Below are 24,222 nucleotides of genomic sequence, written 5' to 3' on the forward strand. Positions count from 1 at the left end.
CTCCTAGATAGATCTTGCGTGATCGTAGGCAAAAAATTTGAAATACTACGTTCCCCAATAGTGGTATCAGAGCCAGGTTTATGCGTAGATGTTATATGCACAAGTAGAACACAAAGAGTTGTGGGCGATAATAGTCATATTGCTTACCAGCAAGTCATACTTTGATTCAGTGGTATTGCTGGATGAAGTGGCCCAGACCGACATTACATGACTGCGTTCATGAGACTGGTTCTACCGCCGTGCTTCGCACACAGGTGGCTAGTGGGTGTCTGTTTCTCCAACTTTAGTTGAATCGAGTGTGACTACGCTCGGTCCTTGTTAAAGGTTAAAACAGCACACTTGACGAAAAATCGTTGTGGTTTTGATGCGTAGGTAAGAACGGTTCTTGCTAGAAGCCCGTAGCAGCCACGTAAAACTTGAAACAACAAAGTAGAGGACGTCTAACTTGTTTTTGTAGGGCTTGCCGTGATGTGATATGGTAAGGATGTGATGATATATAAATTGCTTTATGAGATGATCATGTTTTGTAACAGTTATCGGCAACTGGCAGGAGCCTTATGGCTGTCGCTTTATTGTATGAAATGAAATTGCCATGTAATTGTTTTACTTTATCACTAAGCGGTAGCGATAGTCGTAGAAGCAATAGTTGGCAAGATAACAACAATGCTTCGATGGAGATCAAGGCGTCAAGCCGGTGACGATGGTGATCATGACAGTGTTTTGGAGATGGAGATCAAAGGCACAAGATGATGATGGCCATATCATATCACTTATATTGATTACATGTGATGTTTATCCTTTATGCATCTTATTTTGCTTAGTACGGCGGTATCATTATAAGATGATCTCTCACTAGATTTCAACGTACAAGTGTTCTCCCTGAGTATGCACCGTTGCGACAATTCGTCGTGCCGAGACACCACGTGATGATCGGGTGTGATAAGCTTTACGTTCACATACAACGGGTGCAAGCCAGTTTTGCACACGTAGAATACTCGAGTTAAACTTGACGAGCCTAGCATATGCAGATATGGCCTCGGAACACTGAGACCGAAAGGTCGAGCGTGAATCATATAGTAGATATGGTCAACATAGTGATGTTCACCATTGAAAACTACTCCATCTCACGTGATGGCCGGACATGGTTTAGTTGATATGGATCACGTGATCACTTAGATGATTAGAGGGATGTCTATCTAAGTGGGAGTTCCTAAGTAATATGATTAATTGAACTTAGTCCTGATAGTATTTGCATATCTATGTTGTAGATCTATTGCTCGCGTATAGCTTCCCTGTTTTAATTATGATATGTTCCTAGAGAAAACTAAATTGAAAGTTGATAGTAGCAATGATGCGGACTAGGTCCGTGATCTGAGGATTGTCCTCATTGCTGCACAGAAATATTATGTCCTTGATGCACCACTAGGTGAAGAACCTGTTGTAGGAGCAGATGTAGACGTTATGAATGTTTTGCAAAGCTCGGTATGATGACTACTTGATAGTTTAGTGCACCATGCTTTATGGCTTAGAACCGGGACTTCAAAAACATTTTGAATGCCACAGAGCATATAAGATGTTCCAAGAGCTGAAATTGGTATTTCAGACTCATGCCCGGGTCGAGAGGTATGAGACCTCTGACAAGTACTTTGCCTACAAGATGGAGGAGAATAGCTCAACTAGTGAGCATGTGCTCAGATTGTTTGAGTACTACAATCGCTTGAATCAAGTGGGAGTTAATATTCCGGATAAAATAGTGATTGACATAGTTCTCTAGTCACTATCACCAAGTTACTGGAACTTCGTGATGAACTATAATATGCAAGGGATGACGAAAACGATTGCCGTGCTCTTCGTGATGCTGAAATCGACGAAGGTAGAAATCAAGAAAAGCATCAAATGTTGATTGTTGACAAGACCACTAGTTTCAAGTAAAAGGGCAAGGGAAAGAAAGGGAACTTCAAGAAGAATGACAAGCAAGTTGCCACTCCCATGAAGAAGCCCAAAGCTAGACCCGAGCCTGAAACTGAGTGCTTCTACTGCGAAGGAAATGGTCACTGGAAGCGGAACTGCCCCAAATACTTGGCGGATAAGGAGGATGGCAAAGTGAACAAAAGTATATATGATATACATGTTATTGATGTGTACTTTACTAGTGTTCCTAGTAGCCCTTGGGTATTTGATACTGGTTTAGTTTCTATGATTAGTAACTCGAAACAGGAGTTACAAAATGAACAAAGACTAGTTGAGGGCAAGGTGACGATGTGTGTTGGAAGTGATTCCAAGGTTGATAAGATCACCATCGCACACTTCCTTTACCTTTGGGATTAGTGTTGAACCTAAAATAAATGTTATTTGGTGTTTGCGTTGAGCATAATATGATCAGATCATGTTTATTGCAATACGATTATTCATTTAAGTCAAAGAATAATTGTTATTATGCTTACATGAATAAAACCTTCTGAGGTCATACACCCAAGGTGAATGGTTTATTGAATCTCGGTCGTAGTGATACACATATTCATAATATTGATGCCAAAAGATGCAAAGTTAATAATGATAGTGCAACTTATTTGTGGCACTTTCGTTTAGGCCATATTGTTGTAAAGCGCATGAAGAAACTCCATGTTGATGGCCTTTTGGAATCACTTGATTATGAATCACTTGATGCTTGTGAACCATACTGTCGTGGAATTATCACGGCAGATGTCCTAGCGAAAGGACTTAGTCATGGAGCCATCGCAACGGGTTAGCTTAAAGGGGTTAAACCGGACAAGGGACACGAGAGTTTTATACTAGTTCGGCCCCTTATGATGAAGCTAAAAGCCTACGTCTAGTTGTGATGGAATTGCTGGGGTTTCGATGACCCGGGAGCGAATACGCTTCGCCTGAGTCATGAGTTGTTGTCTGTCGTCCTTGAACCGCCGCCGGGTCATGCCTTTATATACACAGGTCGACGCCCGCCGGCTTACAGAGTCCCGATGCCGGTTTATACACATACCGGCTCGGTCTCTACTTTGTCATATCTTACAATACAAGTCATGTACTACATGGCGGTTTATAGCTACATGCCCTAATCTACCTTTGGGCCTTGGGCCTTCGAGTCTCTGTAGTAAACCGCTTTATTCCTTGTCTTCATGGGCTTTTAAGTATAACAATCCATTATGGGGATAACCCGGCTTCCTTGGCCGGTTTACACCTAGTAGTAATATCCCCAATATTAGGCCCCAGATTGATTTGAACGGGTTCATGTCAATCTCCGAAACCTTGAGAAAATTTCTTCTTCCATATCTTTGCATAAATCTTGTAAACCGCCATGATGTCATCATCCAAAATCATCATAAACCGCCATGACGTCATTTGTCATTTTAAATGGTATATTCCTCACCTTCATTAATGAACCTCCGACAATCGAGGCAACAAATCTGTCACATATCCATTTGTTAGGCTCCTCGATTCTTGTGCTTGACCCTTATCCTTTCGTCTTTATAAATACGGCCGAGGGTCCTTTCTTTTTTCCCCTTTCTCTTCGTCTCCTTCTTCCTCGCGACGTCTCAGAACCCAAGCTCTGCCGCCGCCGTCGACCTTCGTATCTGCATCAACCAAGGCCGCTGCATCAACCTGATCGAACCAGATCAACGCGGCGCTCCTCCGCTGTTCCGCAGCACCTGGTGAGTTCATGTCCTTTTCAACCTCAGATCTGCATTAGGGTTCCGCCGTTCATCGGTGTTCTTCCCTGTTCGTCTTCTTTCTGTTCTTAGATCTCATAACCTGATTTGCAACTGATAGTAGAAGTAGGCGATGATAGTCTAGCGTCCTTTACCAACCTCAGAAAACACCTTTACCGCCTGAGATCCAATCAAACAAACATGTTCATCCACTGCCACCATTTTAGGTTAAATTTATTTCCTCTTTTTAGAACTGTGGCAGATCCAAATTTATACCACCGATCTGTGATATCTGTTTGCGCCATACTTAGAAATATTTGTAAATCTGTAGCCTCTATGCCATTGCAGGCGGTTTATCCTTTAAACTTTGATAACTCATCATATACCATTAGCCCTCTGTTAAACCGCCAACCTGCTTTAAGTGCTGAAATCCGGTTTAGTACACCCAAAGGCTTGAAATATCATCATCTTCCATCATTGCGTTGGTTTGTAAGTTGTAACCATGAACTTTAACCCGGATACCGTGCTTTTTTCCAGCTTGTCATTAGAAATGGCCAAACAATTCTGTTCCTATAATTGGGTTCCTTCCCGGGTTACGGAAGCGCAGCTGGCTGGTTGTGTTGCAACGGGCGCTTTAGCAAATAAGGACACTATCCACTGGCGAGTCCCCGGTCCAGAATTTCCTCCTAAACCCCAAGACGGAGAAGTTATTGTATTTGTTGATCACCTGAGCCGAGGCTTTACTCCTCCCGGATCAAAAATTTTCTGTGACGTGCTCGCCGACTTTCAAATCCATCCCCAAGACATCGGTCCAAACTCCATATCCAATATTTGTGACTGGCAAGTATTCTATGAAGTGTACCTGCAAGAGGAGCCTACTGTTGATCTGTTCCGGGATTTCTTTTATCTAAACCGCCGTACTGAGTTTACGGATGGCCCCAATACTGAACTAGGCGGGGTTTCAATTCAGAAGAGGAGAGATGTTGATTTCCCTCATGCCAAGCTTCATAGTCATCCTAAGGACTGGAATCAGACTTGGTTCTACTGCCGCAACACAGCCCCAGCCAATGAAAATCCTTTGCCGGGTTACCGTCCACACCGGCTTACCCAAGCTCATCCCTTTACTCAACGGTTGACCGCCCAGGAGCGAGAAAAATATGCCCCTCAACTAGCAAAGCTCAGAGCCTTTGTTGCAAATGGGCTGACAGGCGTGGATTTTGTCCGGTGCTGGGTTTCATGGAGCATTTTACCTTTAAGTCGGCGGCCCGGTTTAATGTGTGAATACACAGGGGATCTGAAAGACCCGCAATGCCATATAGACATCCAGCTGACTGATGATGAAGTCACCGAAGCCGTTAAAAATATGCTTAATGAGCCAATAGATGTATGCAGCAAAACCGGGCTCAGTCCTTTCTATGCTGCCAATAAACCGCCAAAGGTATAATCTATCGTATTTCTGCCTTTATCCATCCTTTGTTAAATTTCTCCTTTGATGACTTACTATTTGTCTATGTAGGCCGATGATCCATTCTGGAAGAAAAAATCACAAGATAAACCGGTAAAGAATCCTCAGCTTAAGACCAAGGCTTCAAAAAAGCCTATGAAAAGAAGGAACGTTGAACCATCCGAGCCCATTATTGATGATGATCTGGAAATTCCGGATTCAGAGGTAGAAATTGACTCTCTCAGTTCATTTTTTATACACCTTATTGACAATGATCATTATCAGGATGAAGCGGAAGCCAGCCATGCTGATGAGGTAACTATTCTTTCTTCTGATTCTGATCTTGTGCCAGTACCAAGAATCCGTCGAGCCATTCGGAAAGTAAAACTTTCATGCCCTCTTTCTTATTTGGACCCGCACTTTCTTTTAAAGACGCAGCAGCATGAAGCTCGCCGCACAACTCGACATAGTGGCCAAGTGGTGACCTCCTCCGGTTTACCAAATTCGTCGGTTCGCAAACGCCGCCAAGAGGTTGCTTATACTCCTGACACCCTTTACCCTAAGGCGGGTTACATCCGATATCCTCTTAATCCGTCTGACTCAAATTATCAGGGAACTTCCCATTCATCGTCCGGCGAGTCGTCAGCGACACAACTTCCTCCTCTGAAAACCGTCCCTGGGTAAGCATAACATACTTTTAACTTCTTGGTCTTGTATCATATTGTCATATCGATCTTCGTGTCTGCTCTTTTTCAGTGCTAAAGCCAGACCAAGCAAGATGGCTAGATTGAACAAGCCAACCGACCATGAACCGGCTAACGAGCCGGAGAAAACCCCAGAGGCTATTGACCCGGAGGTTGACACTGTTATTGATAATCCGGAACCTCAAGCAACCGACACGCTTGTTGAACCAGTAGAAAATAATCCAACAAGCCAGTCACCTGATCCATTAAGTCCAATTGTTGATCCGCTGAGTCCGGCTAAAGCATCCGATAAACCGCCAAGCCCTGCCAAAACTACAGACGACGATGTTGTCGTGACTGGCCTTGGTTTTAGCTCCTCTGGTCGCCCTGTCGTGTTATCAAAGCATAGCGCCAAAGAAGACATTTCTGCTATGGACAAAGGGAAATGGAAATCCGAGTTATCCAATTATACCAACCTCAGCGCTGAAGACCTTCATTCTGGTTTTTTAAACCGCCTGTATACAAGCCGCGACTTTGAAGCCGGTTTAGTAGGCCTGATGAAGGAGTGGTATGAGGTAAATGTCACTTTCCCTTTGCATAAATATTCCAAAAGTCCCTTTGTTAGAACTGGTCTAACGTATCAACTCTAGTAGCCCCCAACGGCTGGTGCATAACATTGGTTTGAACCGGGTCTTGAATCGATATTTGCATTTTGCTGGTGTAGCCCCCATGAACCGGCTTATATCTTTTTAGAATGAACCGGTACATCCTACTAATCTCACCACTTATAATGATGACAATCCATCTGAATCTGAACGAATACACATTAGCCCCCAAGTGTCAAGTAGATAACTTGTTATGTGCTTGAGACTTTAAAGTAATAGTTGATAAGAAGCAATCCGCATTAGCCCCCAAGTGTCAAGTAGATAACTTGTTATGTGGTTTGGACTTCAATGTTGTAATGCTAACTTATTATCTGTATTTTGCAGGCTGAGTTGTCCAAAAAAGACTCCCAAATCACTGATCTCCAAGGAAACATCAAGTCTCAGGTAGACGAAACTTGCAAAGTTAAGAGCGAGCTGACCACCGCTTTAACAACCATGGAGTAGCTGAAGGAATTCTTCAAAGGCGAACGGGCAGATTGGGCAACTGAAAAGACCACCTTGTTAAAGCGGGCAGAAGATGCGGAAAACACCCTTAAACCGGCCACAGAAGAGCTGAGCAGCCTGAACCGGCAGATTGATGCCATGACCTCTGCCATCTTTGGTAACAATCTCTTCACCAATATGTAACAACACCAGTTATCAAAACTTCCGGTTTAATAATAATATGATCCTTTTGCAGGTAGCCGTGTTATTCATCTTGGCGCAGATATGCACAAAAAACTGAAGGCCGTCTATACTTTGGTAGAGCAGCTTTATACCGGCGCGCAACGAGCTATCTACACAGCTTCCAATAACCATCCGCCCCCGTCGCTAATCAAGGAAACGCTGGAAAAATTGTCTATGATGCCTGCCCGGATTGTGGAATTGAAGAAATCCGCTGCTAGGTCCGGTGCCCTTACTGCGCTGACGCGCGCCAAGGCCTGGATCTCTGACCTTGATCCGGAAGATGTTGGAAATGGCTACCCAAGCCAAAAAGAGGACGGTTCAGAATTTAACAATGACGATCTCCGGGCTATCACAAGAGAAATGCGACCACTGGCTAGTAAGTTGGCTGAAGATACTAACTTGTCAATATACCAGAATGTATATGACACCAGTGGCAAGCGAATAAGTGCTCCAACTTATGACGTGGAAAGTATGATCCCGCCGATCCGTAAGCACACTTACGCTCCTGATGTTGAACCGTCTGATCTTATACACGACGAAGCTGTCTTTCAAGCCTTATCAGGAATTGATTGGACAACTATTGACTTCCAGCCACTGGGTGGAGAGAAGGAGGATGAACCGGCGCAGGAAGATCCGCAACCTTCACATCAACCTGAGGCAGAATCATAATCCGGAAGCCGGTTTAACTTGTGCCTATTGTCATCTTTGTGAAAAACAATCATTCTTATGGGCAGTCGAAACGCCTTGTAATAGGCTAGCTTGAATAGTTGATCTGATATGCCATCATGCATACTTGTTGCACACAATATTGTTAATCCGTCATGCTATATTTGCTTATGATCTTTATCGGTTTTACACCGCCCTGCTTCTGCATAAAACAAAGTGAAAACTGTCCTGGCAGTTTACCGCCGGACGGGTCATAATTCCCAATATATAGCCAAGGTTGATAACCATAGCTTTAAATAATGAAATATGAAACATATCATACCTGTGATATTGAATCACTTTGTTGGTTTACCAACATTCTTGTAATAAGGGTGACGACCCAAATACTGAGTATTGATGACTCAAACCATGTTATGCTGGTATATAATAAGTGATGCCGGGTTATGATAAACACCGGATGATCATCCTGGCAACTTATAGTTAACTCCAGGCCGGGTTAAATAAACACCGGTTTATACAGATGACTTATAATCAGGCCGGGCCATTGGACGCCGGTTTAGCTCAAAACTTTAACAAGGGAGAAAAACAAAACTGACCAATAAAAACCAGAGAAAAAAACTTGTAGTCGAGGCTTTTCAAGGGCTGCCAGGCCCAAATGCAAGGCTTTTCATGGGCTGCCAGGCCACTGAGTTAAACCGTTTTACAAAGCCTTTTAAGATGGTCCTCCGTCTTTAACCAATCGCCGGTCTATTATTGAAAAGTTCAGGGTCATATGCGATTGACTTGTCAAGTTGGCGGGTCATACCAGGCTTACCTGGGCGGAGTGACTTACTTAATGAAGGCAGGTTAACCCGGGGTTTTAAGTGTATATACCAGGCTTCCAAGCCACGGCTTGATAGCCTATTGCAAGTGTAGATTTCTTTGTTCATTTTGATAGCAAAGAATCCCCAAGCAACATTTTGAGCTGTGCTCAACGGGTGCCTATGTTTGAGTTGTTCTTGACAACACTCTTTGGCCCCTAAGTAATGGCATTGCGCCAGCCAAAAGGTGTAGCTATGGTTGAACACAACCAAGCCCCCAAGTGACTTACTGTCGTGGCTTTTGAGCCAGCCAAGAGGTGTAGCTATGGTTCGAATACGACCAAGCCCCCAAGTGACTTACTGTCGTGGCTTTTGAGCCAGCCAAGAGGTGTAGCTATGGTTCGAATATGATCAAGCCCCCAAGTGACTTACTGTCGTGGCTTTTGAGCCAGCCAAGAGGTGTAGCTATGGTTCGAATACGACCAAGCCCCCAAGTGACTTATATTGAATAGACAGTTGTAAAGCTGAATCAAAGGGTAAACCGGATGTCGCTTCACAAACAGAATCCTCCGTGTAACCACTCATGATATGAGGAAAACAATAGATACCCCGCTTTAGCTGGGGCTCCGGTTTATTGTATTGATCATAATATATACATCGTCAAAATATGTACATGATAGGAGCCTATGGCTCAGGTGTAGTACGACCGTAGATGAGCTATGTTCCACGGCCGGATCGTCTCCTCTTCTGACTTGCGTGAGTCTTTATGCTCTCGGACATCAATGAGGTAATATGATCCGTTGTTCAGATTATTGCTGACCACAAAGGGCCCTTCCCAAGGCGGGGATAACTTGTGCATATCGGTCTGATCTTGGATAAGCCGGAGCACTAGATCGCCTTCTTGAAAAGTTCTGGTTTTAACCCGGCGACTGTGATAACGCCGCAGGTCTTGCTGATAAATCGCCGAGCGAGCCGCCGCTATGTCCCGTTTCTCATCCAACAGGTCCAACGCATCCTGGCGTGCTCTTTCATTATCCGCTTCAACATAAGCTGCCACTCGTGGTGAGTCATGACGAATATCACTTGGAAGGACAGCTTCCGCTCCATAAACCATGAAGAAGGGTGTATAACCCGTAGATCTATTGGGGGTGGTGTTAATGCTCCATAAAACGGAAGGCAGCTCTTCAACCCAACAACCCGGTGTCCTCTGCAAAGGAACCATAAGCCGGGGCTTGATCCCCTTCAAGATTTCCTGATTAGCTCTCTCCGCTTGACCATTAGACTGGGGGTGGGCCACTGAAGACACATCAAGACGGATGTGCTCTCTTTGACAGAACTCCTCCATAGCACCCTTGGAAAGATTCATGCCATTGTCTGTTATAATGTTGTGTGGAAAACCAAAATGGAATATCACCTTCTTCATAAATTGAACCGCCGTGGCTGCATCACATTTGCTAACTGGCTCTGCCTCCACCCACTTGGTAAATTTATCAACCGCCACCAAGAGGTGGGTCTTCTTATCCTTGGACCTCTTAAAGGGTCCAACCATATCAAGCCCCCAGGTTGCAAACGGCCAGGTAATTGGAATCATCCTCAGCTCCTGAGCCGGAACATGAGCCCGGCGTGCAAACTTCTGACAGCCATCGTACCTTTTGACCAAGTCCTCAGCATCAGCATGAGCCGTCAGCCAATAGAAACCGTGACGAAAAGCCTTAGCCACCAGGGACTTTGAACCGGCATGATGACCACAATCACCTTCGTGAATCTCGCGTAAAATTTCACGACCTTCTTCAGGAGAAACACAACGTTGAAAAGCCCCTGAGACACTGCAATGATGTAGCTCGCCGTTGACAATAGTCATGGACTTGGAACGCCGGATTATCTGCCTGGCCAGAACTTCAAACTCTGGTAACTCACCCCGGTTCATATACACCAAATATGGGATCGTCCAATCCGGGGTGACATGAAGCGCCGCCACCAACTGAGCCTCCGGATCAGGAATAGCTAAGTCTTCCTCCGTGGGTAGCTTGACCGACGGGTTACGCAAAACATCAAGAAAAACATTGGGCGGCACCGGTTTACGCTGGGAGCCCAACCGGCTTAAAGCGTCTGCCACTTCATTCTTTCGCCGGTCTACATGATCAACCTGATAACCCTTGAAATGACCTGCAACAATATCCACCTCTCGAAGATACACTGCCATGAGGGGGTCCTTGGAATCCCAAGTACCAGAAACTTGTTGAGCCACTAGGTCCGAGTCACCAAAACATTTAACCCGGCTCAGATTCATCTCCTTAGCCATCCGAAGACCATGGAGCAGGGCCTCATACTCAGTTGCATTATTAGTACAAGGAAACATCAAGCAGAGAACATAACAAAATTTGTCACCTCGAGGGGAAGTAAGAACCACTCCAGCCCCCGAGCCCTCCAATTGCCTGGATCCATCGAAATGAATCATCCAGTATGTGTTATCCGGTCTATCCTCCGGCACCTGCAACTCTGTCCAGTCATTGATGAAATCCACGAGTGCTTGAGACTTGACGGCCATGCGAGGCATATATTTTAATCCATGAGGCCCAAGCTCAATAGCCCACTTAGCAACCCGGCCAGTCGCTTCTCCGTTCTGGATGATATCTCCCAAAGGAGCAGAACTGACCACAGTAATGGGATGGCCCTGAAAGTATTGTTTCAGCTTCCGGCTCGCCATAAAAACCCCATATACAAGCTTCTGCCAATGTGGATATCTATGTTTTGACTCAATGAGCACCTCACTGATATAATAAACCGGCCGTTGAACCGGATACTCCTTTCCTGCCTTTTTGCGCTCCACCACAATAGCCACGCTGACAGCTCGAGCATTAGCAGCCACATATAACAGCAATGGTTCCTTGTCCATGGGAGCAGCAAGAACAGGTGGTTCGGCAAGCTGCCGCTTCAGAGCCTCAAACGCTTCATTAGCCGCATCACTCCAGACAAAGTTGTTCGTTTTCTTCAGCATTTGATATAAAGGGATGGCCTTCTCCCCGAGACGACTTATAAACCGGCTCAATGCTGCAATCCGGCCTGCCAGTCGCTGAACATCATTGATGCACTTCGGTTTAGTCATGAAGTGATAGCCTTGATCTTCTCCGGATTAGCTTCAATGCCTCTGTTAGACACCAGAAAACCCAAAAGCTTGCCTGCTGGCACACCAAAAACACACTTGGCCGGGTTGAGCATCATCTTATAAACCCAGAGGTTATCAACGGTCTCCTTTAAATCATCTATTAATGTTTCCTCCTTCCTGGACTTCACCACAATATCATCCACATAAGCATGAACGTTGCGCCCAATCTGGTTATGAAGACAATTCTGAACACAACGCTGATAAGTTGCCTGGGCACTCTTGAGCCCAAAGGGCATAGACACATAGCAGAAGGCTCCAAAGGGAGTTATAAAAGCTGTCTTCTCCTGGTCCTTAACTGCCATCTTAATCTGATGATAACCTGAATAAGCATCTAGAAAACTCAAACGCTCACAACCCGCCGTAGCATCAATGATTTGATCAATACGGGGGGGGGGGCAAAAGGATCCGTCGGACACGCTTTGTTCAAATCTGTGTAATCCACACACATATGCCAGGTGCCATTCTTCTTAAGCACCAGCACCGGATTAGCCAACCACTCCGGATGAAAAACTTCAACAATGAACCCTGCCGCCAAGAGCCGGGCTACCTCCTCACCAATAGCCTTGCGCCTCTCTTCATTGAACCGGCGAAGGAATTGTCGGACCGGTTTAAACTTGGGATCAATATTAAGGGTGTGCTCAGCGAGTTCCCTCGGTACACCTGGCATGTCAGAAGGCTTCCATGCAAAGATATCCCGATTCTCACGGATGAACTCGATGAGCGCGCTTTCCTGTTTCAGATCCAGATTTGCACTGATGATGAACTATTTGGATGAATCGCCGGGCACAAAATCAACCATCTTAGTCTCATCAGCCGATTTAAACTTCAAGGCCGGATCATGCTCCGTGGTTGGTTTCTTCAAAGAAGTCATGTCCTCCGGATCAACGTTGTCCTTATAGAACTTCAACTCCTCTGCTGCACAAACCGACTCAGCATAGGCCGCATCACCTTCCTCACACTCCAAAGCGATCTTGCGGCTTCCATGTATTGTGATAGTCCCTTTATGACCCGGCATCTTGAGCTGCAGATAAACATAACAGGGTCGTGCCATGAACTTAGCATAAGCCTGCCGTCCAAACAGGGCATGATACGGGCTTTGGATTTTCACCACTTCGAAAGTCAATGTCTCTGATCTTGAGTCATACTCATCTCCAAAAGCGACTTCCAGAGCTATTTTACCAATCGGATAGGCTGATTTGCCACGCACCACACCATGGAAAACAGTGTTCGATGGTTTAAGATTCTTATCTGTCAACCCCATACGACGGAAGGTGTCATAATATAAGATGTTGATACTGCTGCCTCCGTCCATGAGCACCTTAGTGAACTTATAACCTCCAACCTGAGGCGCCACCACCAACGCCAAATGACCCGGATTGTCAACCCGGGGCGAGTGATCCTCTCGGCTCCAGACAATAGGCTTCCCAGACCATCGCAAATAACGAGGCACTGCCGGTTCAACCGAGTTCACCGCTCGTTTATGAAGCTTCTGATCGCGTTTGCATAAGCTGGTGGTGAAAACGTGGTACTGTCCACTATTCAACTGCTTTGGGTGACTTTGGTACCCTGATTGTTGCTGCTGCGGTCCTTGTTGGTTATAACCACCCTGGTTGCTCTGATTGCCTTGATTGCCATGTCCACCCTGATTGCCTTGGAATCCTGAACCAGAATTGCCTCCTCCATAACCCGGCCCATAGGACCCGAGTCCTGAACCGCCGGATGGTCCATGATCATTCCGGAAGAAGTCTGAATTTTTGAATTCTCGCATGATATAACAATCTTTCCAGAGGTGCGTGGCCAGTTTGTCCTGCGTTCCAGGATGCTTCGGGCAGGGCTGGTTCAACAGGTAATTCAGGCGCTTCGGATTAGGACTAGGCTCTGCCCTTCTTGGGGGCGGCTTTCCTTTACGATGCTGACCATTACCCTGTGTATTGGTGTTAGCCACAAAATCTGAATTATGATCTGCTTTCCGCTTACCATTATTATTGTGGCCCGTCGGGTTATGCTGCTGCCCCTTGGCGCTGCCGCTCTTCTTTCCCTTCCCGGTTTGTCATCGTCAGACTCAGGGTCCTTGGTACTATCAGAATCAGCATACTTAACCAGAGCAGCCATAAGTGTTCCCATGTCATTGCAGTGACGCTTGAGCCGTCCCAACTTCAACTTTAAAGGCTGAAACCGAAAATTCCCCTCCAATGTTATAATCGCCGAGTCGGCTTTGATGCGATCCGAAGAATGTAAGATCTCTGAAACCCGGCGCACCCAATGGGTTGTTGACTCGCCTTCTCCTTGGGCGTAGGCGGCTAAGTCCACAATTGACATAGGTTGCTTGCACGTGTCTTTGAAGTTTGCTATAAAACGGGCTTTTAACTCAGCCCATGTCTCAATGGAATTAACTGGTAAGCTTTTCAACCACGTGCGAGCTGTTCCATCCAACATCATAGCGAAATATTTCGCGCAGGCCGCTTCATCCACATCTAACATCTGCATAGCCATCTCATAACTCTCAATCCATGACTCGGGAGGCAAATCAGCGGTGTAATTAGGCACCTTACGGGGGCCCTTGAAATCCTTGGGCAGCCGTACATTGCGCAGAGCCGGGACGAGGCAGGGCACCCCCCAAGAGCTGAAAGTAAGGCCTTGCTCTACGGAAGCCACCGGACGAACCGGAGTGAGCTGACGGTCCTGCGCAGCTAACTCAGCTTCATGACGTGCTCCGTTGTTCACCACATCCTGGGCATTTGCCCCACCACGCGCCGGATTAGGCCCCCGAGGAGCGTCTCGGTTCCGTGCACTGCTTGACACAGCCGGTTCATCGATGTGCCTGCTATAACTCCGGCTCAGGCGTGGGGTTGAATGAATTCTGTCTTGGCTGTATGAATAAGCCTGCTGCAGCACCAAAGCCGTCTGAAGAAGATCCCTAGCACGCCGCGTCTCAACCGCCACTGGGGATTCACCCTCCATTGGAATAGCGGCTAATCATGATGCGGCAGCGATCATATTATCCAAAGGGGTGGAGAAGTGACCCGGCGGTGCCGGTACAATCTGCAGCGGGTTATGGGTCTGTCGAGGGGGATCCGTCATCCGTGGCTAATCCGGTGCTCCGGTCCTTGGCACCTCAATCCGGTTCACCGCTGCCGGATTACTGGTTCCTGCTCCTGGCGTGCCAAAGAGATTCATTGCCTCATAAACCGGTGGTAGTCGTGACCGATGCCTTCTCCTTAACACGTCGTTTGAAGCGTTCTGATCCAACAGGAGTCGATAATTTTCTGCCTGAATCCGCTGTGCTTGTGCCTCTAAAGCAGCCCGCTCCTCAGCCATCTTGGTTTCTTCAGCCGCTAAGTCCTCCTTAGCTTGAGTTATCTGATCCTGCAGCTTAGCCACCTCCACATTATGCTGATCTTGCGTGTCGGCGGTAACTTGTGTGGTCAGTAAGGTCGTCCAGGCGTCCAATAAATCGGACAAGATTTGGGCCGGTCGGCGCGCGGGGCCTCCCGCCCCAGCTGCTGATCCGGAAATTATTGCTGCCGTGGTTGAAGATTGCAACGTGGGCTGAGTTCCAGCCATGAAGATCGCAACCCGGTTCGCCGGTTCAAAGGGGTCCAGAATACTGTCGCCATCGGAATAGCCCCCAAACTGGCCATCTTGCAGTAGGTACAGTGACTCGGTCTCCCCGGTGGACGACTCGTCATCTGAGTGGACGACGGTCTCGCCATCGGACGCCGGTTCAAGTTCCGCACCATTGATGAATCCTACGAACGCACGCTTCACGGCGGGCTGAACCCGGGCAGGGCTTGCACGCTGAGCCGTCTCGATGAGGTCGGTGCAGATGTCCGGCTCAGGGCCCGGTTCGCCGATCTTGCCGATGAAGACGTGAATTCCTCCAAAGGGGACCCGGTACCCGTACTCGATTGAGCCGGCCTCGGGGCCCCAGCCTGCGTCGTCGATGTAGAGCTTGCCGCGATGGCTCTTGGTCATCCGGCCCACGGCGTATCCCTTGAGCCCTTGAAAATTGCCCTTCAAGAACTCGAAACCATCGCGCGATAGCCCCACGGTGGGCGCCAACTGTCGTGGAATTGTCACGGCAGATGTCCTAGCAAAAGGACTTAGTCATGGAGCCATCGCAACGGGTTAGCTTAAAGGGGTTAAACCGTACAAGGGACACGAGAGTTTTATACTAGTTCGGCCCCTTACGATGAAGGTAAAAGCCTGCGTCTAGTTGTGATGGAATTGCTGGGGTTTCCATGACCCGGGAGCGAATACGCTTCGCCTGAGTCTCGAGTTGTTGTCTATCGTCCTTGAACCGCCGCCGGGTCGTGCCTTTATATACACAGGTCGACGCCCACCGGCTTACAGAGTCCCGATGCCGGTTTATACACATACCGGCTCGGTCTCTACTTTGTCATATCTTACAATACAAGTCATGTACTACATGGCGGTTTATAGCTACAGGCCCTAATCTACCTTTGGGCCTTGGGCCTTCGAGTCTCTGTAGTAAACCGCTTTATTCCTTGTCTTCATGGGCTTTTAAGTATAACAATCCATTCTGGGGATAACCCGGCTTCCTTGGCCGGTTTACACCTGGTAGTAATATCCCCAACACATACCTCATGGGCAAGATGACTAAGACTCCGTTCTCCGGAACAATGGAGCGAGCAACAAACTTGTCGAAAATAATACATACTGATGTGTGCAGACCAATGAGTGTTGAGGCTCGCGGCGGGTACCGTTATTTTTTTGACCTTCACAGATGATTTGAGAAGATATGGGTATATCTACTTGAGGAAACATAAGTCTGAAACATTTGAAAAGTTCAAAGAATTTCAGAGTGAAGTGGAAAATCATTGTACAAGAAAATAAAGTTTCTACGATCTGATCGCGGAGACAAATATTTAAGTTACGAGTTTGGTCTTCATTTGAAATGATGTGGAATAGTTTTGCAACTCACGCCACCTGGAACACCATAGCATAATGGTGTGTCCGAACGTCATAACCGTACTTTATTAGATATGGTGCGATCTATGATGTCTCTTACCGATTTATCACTATCGTTTTGGGGTTATGCATTAGAGACAGCTGCATTCACGTTAAATAGGGCACCATCTAAATCCGTTGAGATGACACCATATGAACTATGGTTTGGCAAGAAACCTAAGCTGTTGTTTCTTAAAGTTTGGGGCTGCGATGCTTATATGAAAAACTTCAACGTGATAAGCTCGAACCCAAATCGGAGAAATGCATCTTCATAGGATACCCAAAGGAGACTGTTGGGTACACCTTCTATCACAGATCCGAAAGCAAGATATTCGTTGCTTAGAATGGATCCTTTCTAGAGAAGGAGTTTCTCTCGAAAGAAGTGAGTGGGAGGAAAGTAGAACTTGATGAGGTAATTGTACCTTCTCTCGAGATTGGAAAGTAGTTCATCACAGAAATCAGTTCCGGTGATGCCTACACCAATTAGTGAGGAAGCTAATGATGATGATCATGAAACTTCAAATCAAGTTACTACCGAACCTCGTAGGTCAACCAGAGTAAGATCCGCACCAGAGTGGTACGGTAATCTTGTTCTGGAGGTTATGTTACTTGACCATGACGAACCTATGAACTATGAGGAAGCGATGATGAGCCCAGATTCCGCGAAATGGCTTGAGGCCATGAAATCTAAGATAGAATCCATGTATGAGAACAAAGTGTGGACTTTGGTGGACTTGCCCGATGATCGGCAAGTGATACATCTCCAACGTACCTATAATTTTTTATTGTTCCATGTGCGCCCCCAAGCCCAGTACGAATTGGGGGGGGGGCTTTCCTTCTCTCCCTCTTCCCCTTTCCTTCCCCTCCTAGTTGGACTAGGAAAGGGTGGAACCTACTCCTAGTAGGTGTAGGATTTCCCCCCTTGGGGCGCGCCCCATGAGGCCGGCCGGTGCCCTCCTCCCCTCCTTTATATACGGGGGAGGGGGGCACCCCAAAGACACACAAGTTGATATTTTAGCCCTGTGCAGTGCCCCCTCCATAGTTACACACCTCGGTCTTATCGTCGTAGTGCTTAGGCGAAGCCCTGCGCCGGTGAAGTTCATCATCACCGTCACCACGCCGTTGTGCTGACGAAACTCTCCCTCGGCCTCAACTGGATCAAGAGTTAGAGGGACGTCACTGAGCTGAATGTGTGCAGATCGCGGAGGTGCCGTGCGTTCGGTACTTGGATCGGTTGGATCGCGAAGACGTTCGACTACATCAACCGTGTTACTAAACGCTTCCGCTTTCGGTCTACGAGGGTACGTGGACACACTCTCCCCGATCATTGTTATACTTCTCCTAGATAGATCTTGCGTGATCGTAGGCAAAAAAATTGAAATACTACGTTCCCCTATAGTGGTATCAGAGCCAGGTTTATGCGTAGATGTTATATGCACAAGTAGAACACAAAGAGTTGTGGGCGATAATAGTCATATTGCTTACCAGCATGTCATACTTTGATTCAGTGGTATTGTTGGATGAAGCGGCCCAGACCGACATTACATGACCGCGTTCATGAGACTGGTTCTACCGCTGTGCTTCGCACACAGGTGGCTAGTGGGAGTCTGTTTCTCCAACTTTAGTTGAATCGAGTGTGACTACGCTCGGTCCTTTTTGAAGGTTAAAACAGCACACTTGACGAAAAATCGTTGTGGTTTTGATGCGTAGGTAAGAACGGTTCTTGCTAGAAGCCCGTAGCAGCCATGTAAAACTTGAAACAACAAAGTATATGTGTGAATACATAGACAAACAGAGTGTCACTAGTATGCCTCTACTTAACTAGCTAGTTGAAACAAAGATGGTTAAGTTTCCTAGCCATAGACATGAGTTGTCATTTGATTAACGGGATCACATCATTAGAGAATGATGTGATTGACTTGACCCATTCCATTAGCTTAGCACTTGATCGTTTAGTATGTTGCTATTGCTTTCTACATGACTTATACATGTTCCTATGACTATGAGATTATGCAACTCCCGAATACCAGAGGAACACTTTGTGTGCTACCAAACGTCACAACGTAACTGGGTGATTATAAAGGTGCTCTACAGGTGTCTCCGATGGTACTTGTTGAGTTGGCATAGATTAAGATTAGGATCTGTCACTCCGATTGTCGGAGAGGTATCTCTAGGCCCTCTCGGTAATGCACATCACTATAAGCCTTGCAAGCAATGTGACTAATGAGTTAGTTACGGGATGATGCATTACGGAACGAGTAAATAGACTTGCCGGTAACAAGATTGAACTAGGTATAATGATACCGACGATCGAATCTCGGGCAAGTAACATACCGATGACAAAGTGAACAATGTATGTTGTTATGCGGTTTGACCGATAAAGATCTTCGTAGAATATGTATGAGCCAATATGAGCATCCAGGTTCTGCTATTGGTTATTGACCGGAGATGAGTCTCGGTCATGTCTACATAGTTCTCGAACCCGTAGGGTCCGCATGCTTAACGTTCGATGACGATCGGTATTATGAGTTTATGTGTTTTGATGTACCGAAGATAGTTTGGAGTCCCGGATGAGATCACAGACATGACGAGGAGTCTCTAAATGGTCGAGACATAAAGATTGATATATTGGATGACTATATTCGGACACCGGAATGGTTCCGAGGTGTATGAGGTATTTACTGGAGTACCGGGGGGTTACCGGAACCCCCCCGGGGGTTAGCGCCTCCCCCTCCCCAAGCCCAATCCGAATTGGGGGGGCTTTCCTTCTCTCCCTCTTCCCCTTTCCTTCCCCTCCTAGTTGGACTAGGAAAGGGGGGAACCTACTCCTAGTAGGAGTAGGATCCCCCCCCCTTGGGGCGCGCCCCATGAGGCCGGCCAGCCCCCTCCTCCCCTCCTTTATATACGGGGGAGGGGGCACCCCAAAGACACACATGTTGATCTTTTAGCCGTGTCCGGTGCCCCCCTCCACAGTTACACACCTCGGTCATATCGTCGTAGTGCTTAGGCGAAGCCCTGCGCCGGTGAACTTCATCATCACCGTCACCATGCCGCCGTGCTGACGAAAATCTCCCTCGGCCTCAACTGGATCAAGAGTTCGAGGGACGTCACCGAGCTGAATGTGTGCAGATCGCGGAGGTGCCGTGCGTTCGGTACTTGGATCGGTTGGATTGCGAAGACGTTCGACTACATCAACCGCGTTACTAAACGCTTCCGCTTTCGGTCTACGAGGGTACATGGACACACTCTCCCCGCTCGTTGCTATACTTCTCCTAGATAGATCTTGCGTGATTGTAGGCAATTTTTTTGAAATACTACGTTCCCCAACAGCGTATGCCCGCACATGTACGTTTCGGGTCAAATACATGTAGAATTTCAAGGTCCATATCAAATGCATACATGATACGGTACCCTTCTTTTGTTTCATGCATAGCCCAAATCTACAAATAGAATGCTCACCGGGTTAATTCTGAAAATATATTATACCATTATGCGCAACAGCAAAAGATTTAACCAAATAACATATATACCAGTTGACATGTGTCCAATGCATAATCACGCTGACCACCATCAAACATTTGTCTCATTTTTGGATTGTTGATGTAATCTCCACCATCAAGCACCATCTCCTGTATATGAGCTATTAAATACTACTCATGACATCTGATGGGATAGAGTATTATAGAAAGCAAACTCACCACCCATTCCTTTGGAAGTATTTTGCGCCACCTTCTGCGCTCTTCTATTCCATACCATTCGCGTTCATTTTCATCCAGCATCCTTCTGATACACTCGTAAGTCTTGCTTGTAAATAGGCCAAACTCTTGGAAACATTCAATAAGCTCTGATCCACTAATTTTAAGAAGTTCTGGTTCAGTGTGAACAAACCATAGCCTAAATAACAAGATAGAGAGCTTAATCTCAGAATTATAATGGAAGGCAAAAGCAAGAAGATTTATTACATTCACCACTTACTTCTTTGTGGTGGTTGAATCTGAGAACAACAATCTATCATACAATTATTTTGCTGTCCTGTGCGTAGGGAACTCTATCCTTTTGTTGTGGTGGAAAGGGTTTTCCGCTGGAGGCAAATCTGAGTGGACATGTCTTTCCCTCATCAAGTAGTTCGGTTCTAATCTAGCATGTCTACCTGTATATCAATGTTAATGGATGTAAGCAGCTAGATGTTTTACCACAATTAAGTATACACTAAGATCCACTCACATCTTGTTGCTGTGTAAACTATAAGCTCCTTGCCACCAGGCTCTGATTGAATATTAGCACGTTTTCTCTTTGGAGAAGCATTAACACCAATATCACTGTAGCCGGCGATGTCGTTTGCAACACCATCTTACAATAACAAAAGAAAAACATCAGTACCTACATCTTCATATTGTTTTTCAGCATGTCAAATATGAAGTTCATGTTTACCTATGTTATTAAGCAGTTGTGCATCATCTTTTGCAGCCTCCTTCCCACGATCAGCCCTTGAAACATCCTCTCTTGGTCTCTTAGGATAAGTGCTCTGCCCGGCGCTTGTTCTATCCTTCCCATCATTATCTCCCGAATCATCCTTCCTATCACTCTTATTAGAATGAACAACATCGCTAACACTTGCACTGCCAATCTTATGCCCATTTTCATGACAATCTAACAAGAAAAGCTAGTTAGACATTATTGCATAGTTGTTATTTTTTCTTATTCAAACATGTCAGTTCAGCCCTGTCATTTTACCTCGATAACTTGAAAAAGCACTCCCATTGGTTTGCTGTACAGTGCCTCTGCAAATTTCCTCTTGTACTGCTTCTAGCCTTGCTACAGAAGCACTCCCATTGGTTTGTTGTACAGTGCCTCTGCAAATTTGCTCTTGTACTACTTCTGGCCTTGCTACAGGTAGGTTAACCGGTGATGATCTAATAGGCACTGGGTTTAACACCAGTGAGCTCTGGGGTACTCTAATATTATGCTGCACACCATCCCAGGCTGGTCCACTAAATGATGACCTAACTCCAAAAAGTCCTGTTCAAATTTGCAATAAATAGAACTAATATCATTGGTCTGTCATCTTGCATGAACATAAATCATGTTTCATATTTGATTTACCATCAAGCACTCTTGGCATCAATGGTGCGCTGCTAGTACTAGCGCCATCTGCATCCACTACAGCTCCAGTACCACCTGGATTTCACAAAATCAATTAAATCAACATCACATTACACCCCTACAAACAGTATACATTCAAAGACGGCAGTGCTAACCTGAAATCAGCGTGTTTATCATGTTTAGGTGTTTTTCTAGCCCTGGCATGTGTTTTCCAACCCCATGCACAACCAGATGTTTGTGCAGGTACTGCAATGTCAGCAGTTTAGTTGTCTTCTGAATCTCTCTATGGTTTGCAACCATCGAGTTGATTGACCCGTCGAACATTTCTGTCCTCCGCTTCACTTCTTCAAAGAACTTGTCATCGGCTAGCTTGCAATTTAGCTCCATACTTGCAATTGCGTTTTGAAGCCAAACTTCTGCTTGTCAAATTCATTCATACATCATTTTACCGTTTTATTATGAATGCACAATCATCATAAATGATTTAAGATCTCCTAACTTACTTGTTCAACTAGCTTCTTAATTTCATCTCGAGTTTCCATTCCAGACATCCGGCCATGATGTTCTCTGGCTGATGGCTCAGATCGGTCAGTCATAGTGTGCAACATTAGTCTAGATGATACATTGTTTGCTGGCAGTTGAAGAATGACATCATAAGCGTCTGATAGATGGAAGGTAGCTGGATGCTCATTCAGAACTATTCGAAGCTATGATTCGCTCGACGTTCGCTTCTGTCTCTTGAGATTCGCTACATGCTCTTTCACATCAGGCTGCACAAAAAGACAGTTACTTAGTGCACTTCCAATAATATAGAATTGTGATGAATTTTTTTCATCTGGCCCATACTTACCCTCAGCATGCCAAAAACTCTTTCTGATGTACAGTTCATGGTGTCCTTCTCGACCAGTGCAAAAATCTTTGGTGCATTGTATTCACATATCCTAGGCCAGACTGTGGGATCAACGTTTTGACACCCTGCATCAACTGAATTAAAATACAAGACCTGTAACCAAAATAACATGGTCAATCTATGTTACTAAAATTCAAAACAAGCGGAGAACCAATGACAGAGTAAACATTTTAAACAAGTATACCTGAAGATAGTAATGACAACCAAAGATAGTGATTCCAGGCCTCGCGTGAGGACTGGCATACTGTTGAACTCGAGCTGCCCCATCAAGAAGCTCAGCTACTCCATATTTTGTCAAGTTTAATTTGTCAAGGTTTTCTGGAGCATATGCCAGCAGATATGCGTCCTTTGGCACATATCCTCTTTTGTCTCTTGGACTGTAGAACACTGAAAGTACTAGCATAGAAAATGCAAGTTTCAACCTGATTGACCCTTGTTTGGTGAACTTATCTGGATGTTGTTCACACAACACTTGCAATAGATCTGGGGTTTTAACCTCTTTGTGGTTAAGATCTAGGCCTAGCATTTTCCTCACCATGAAAATTTCTTTTGTGGTAGGCCCTTCTCTTACTCGTTGGATCTCAACCTCACCACCTTCTCTTGTTCCTAATATCCCAGACATTGACCTCTCATTTATCGGAGCAAAATGCTTTTTCCCTAGAACCAACCTTTTCCTTCTTGTGTCTATTGATCTCAACAAGAAGAGAGAATGGTTTCGGCTTAAATGAGTAAAATGATCTACATGTAGCAAACCACCCAGCCCCATTTCTCTTATCAACTTTTTAGGGCTTTCCCCCCATTTTGCTACTGCTATAGCAATGTCTTTAGGTGCAAAAGAACTATTAAGAATGTTGTGACCAGTTTTAGGGATTACACCAACATTAGGATGAAGAACAAATTCATTCAGATCCTGTTCGTGGTGGTAGTACTAACTCAACATCACAAGTAGCAGGCACAACATTGCAAATTTCCATATGCTCGGGCATAGCAATAGACGCAGCCGCAGAGCCCACACCCATGAAATCTATTGTCTGTATCTGAAATAAATAAAGGAACAAATGAATCAAACGAAAATGGCAGAAAACTCTAGTTTGAAAATAGTTTTGAGCACATCTGATCCGATGCACATCGAATCTAGAATACTCAGAAACTTATGGAGAGACTAACTGAATGGCAAGAAGAAAGATTGTTCGTTCTAACCTCTGATGTATCTTCCTCCATCTTAGCCTGCTAGAGACTGGAATGGACCAGGCTTCCCCCCCCCCCCCCCCCCCCCCCCCCCCCAATCTTCCTCTTTTAGTCGCAAGGAAGAGGAGGAGGAGGATGAGGATGAAGGACCAAAACTTCCCCTCTGCTTTGCTGCCCGCTCCTCTATCTTGTGGAGAACAGCTATTTAGAGCGAACTCGTCCAGTGGCAATAAAGACAGAGTGAGCTATTGACTCGTATGAATGATGGCATGCCAGAGCTGCAGGTCTGGAAATC

The 24,222-nt window shown here is 45.8% G+C and overlaps 1 protein-coding gene across 1 annotated transcript; it reads right to left on the reverse strand.

Annotated features, from left to right (window-relative positions):
* Positions 1–20,184: 20,184 nt before the first annotated feature.
* Positions 20,185–22,594, reverse strand: LOC120967936 (uncharacterized). The gene is made up of 9 exons (XM_045230865.2): positions 22,333–22,594; positions 21,985–22,245; positions 21,830–21,904; positions 21,461–21,745; positions 21,158–21,376; positions 20,951–21,076; positions 20,702–20,876; positions 20,425–20,620; positions 20,185–20,355 (listed from the first exon to the last, which is right to left on the reverse strand). The coding sequence occupies exons 2-7, from the start codon at positions 22,214–22,216 to the stop codon at positions 20,746–20,748; spliced, it is 1,068 nt and encodes a 355-aa protein (XP_045086800.1). The 5' UTR covers positions 22,217–22,245; positions 22,333–22,594; the 3' UTR covers positions 20,185–20,355; positions 20,425–20,620; positions 20,702–20,745.
* Positions 22,595–24,222: the final 1,628 nt, after the last annotated feature.

The sequence above is a fragment of the Aegilops tauschii genome, chromosome 7, assembly GCF_002575655.3.
Source record: "Aegilops tauschii subsp. strangulata cultivar AL8/78 chromosome 7, Aet v6.0, whole genome shotgun sequence".
NCBI lineage: Eukaryota > Viridiplantae > Streptophyta > Magnoliopsida > Poales > Poaceae > Aegilops > Aegilops tauschii.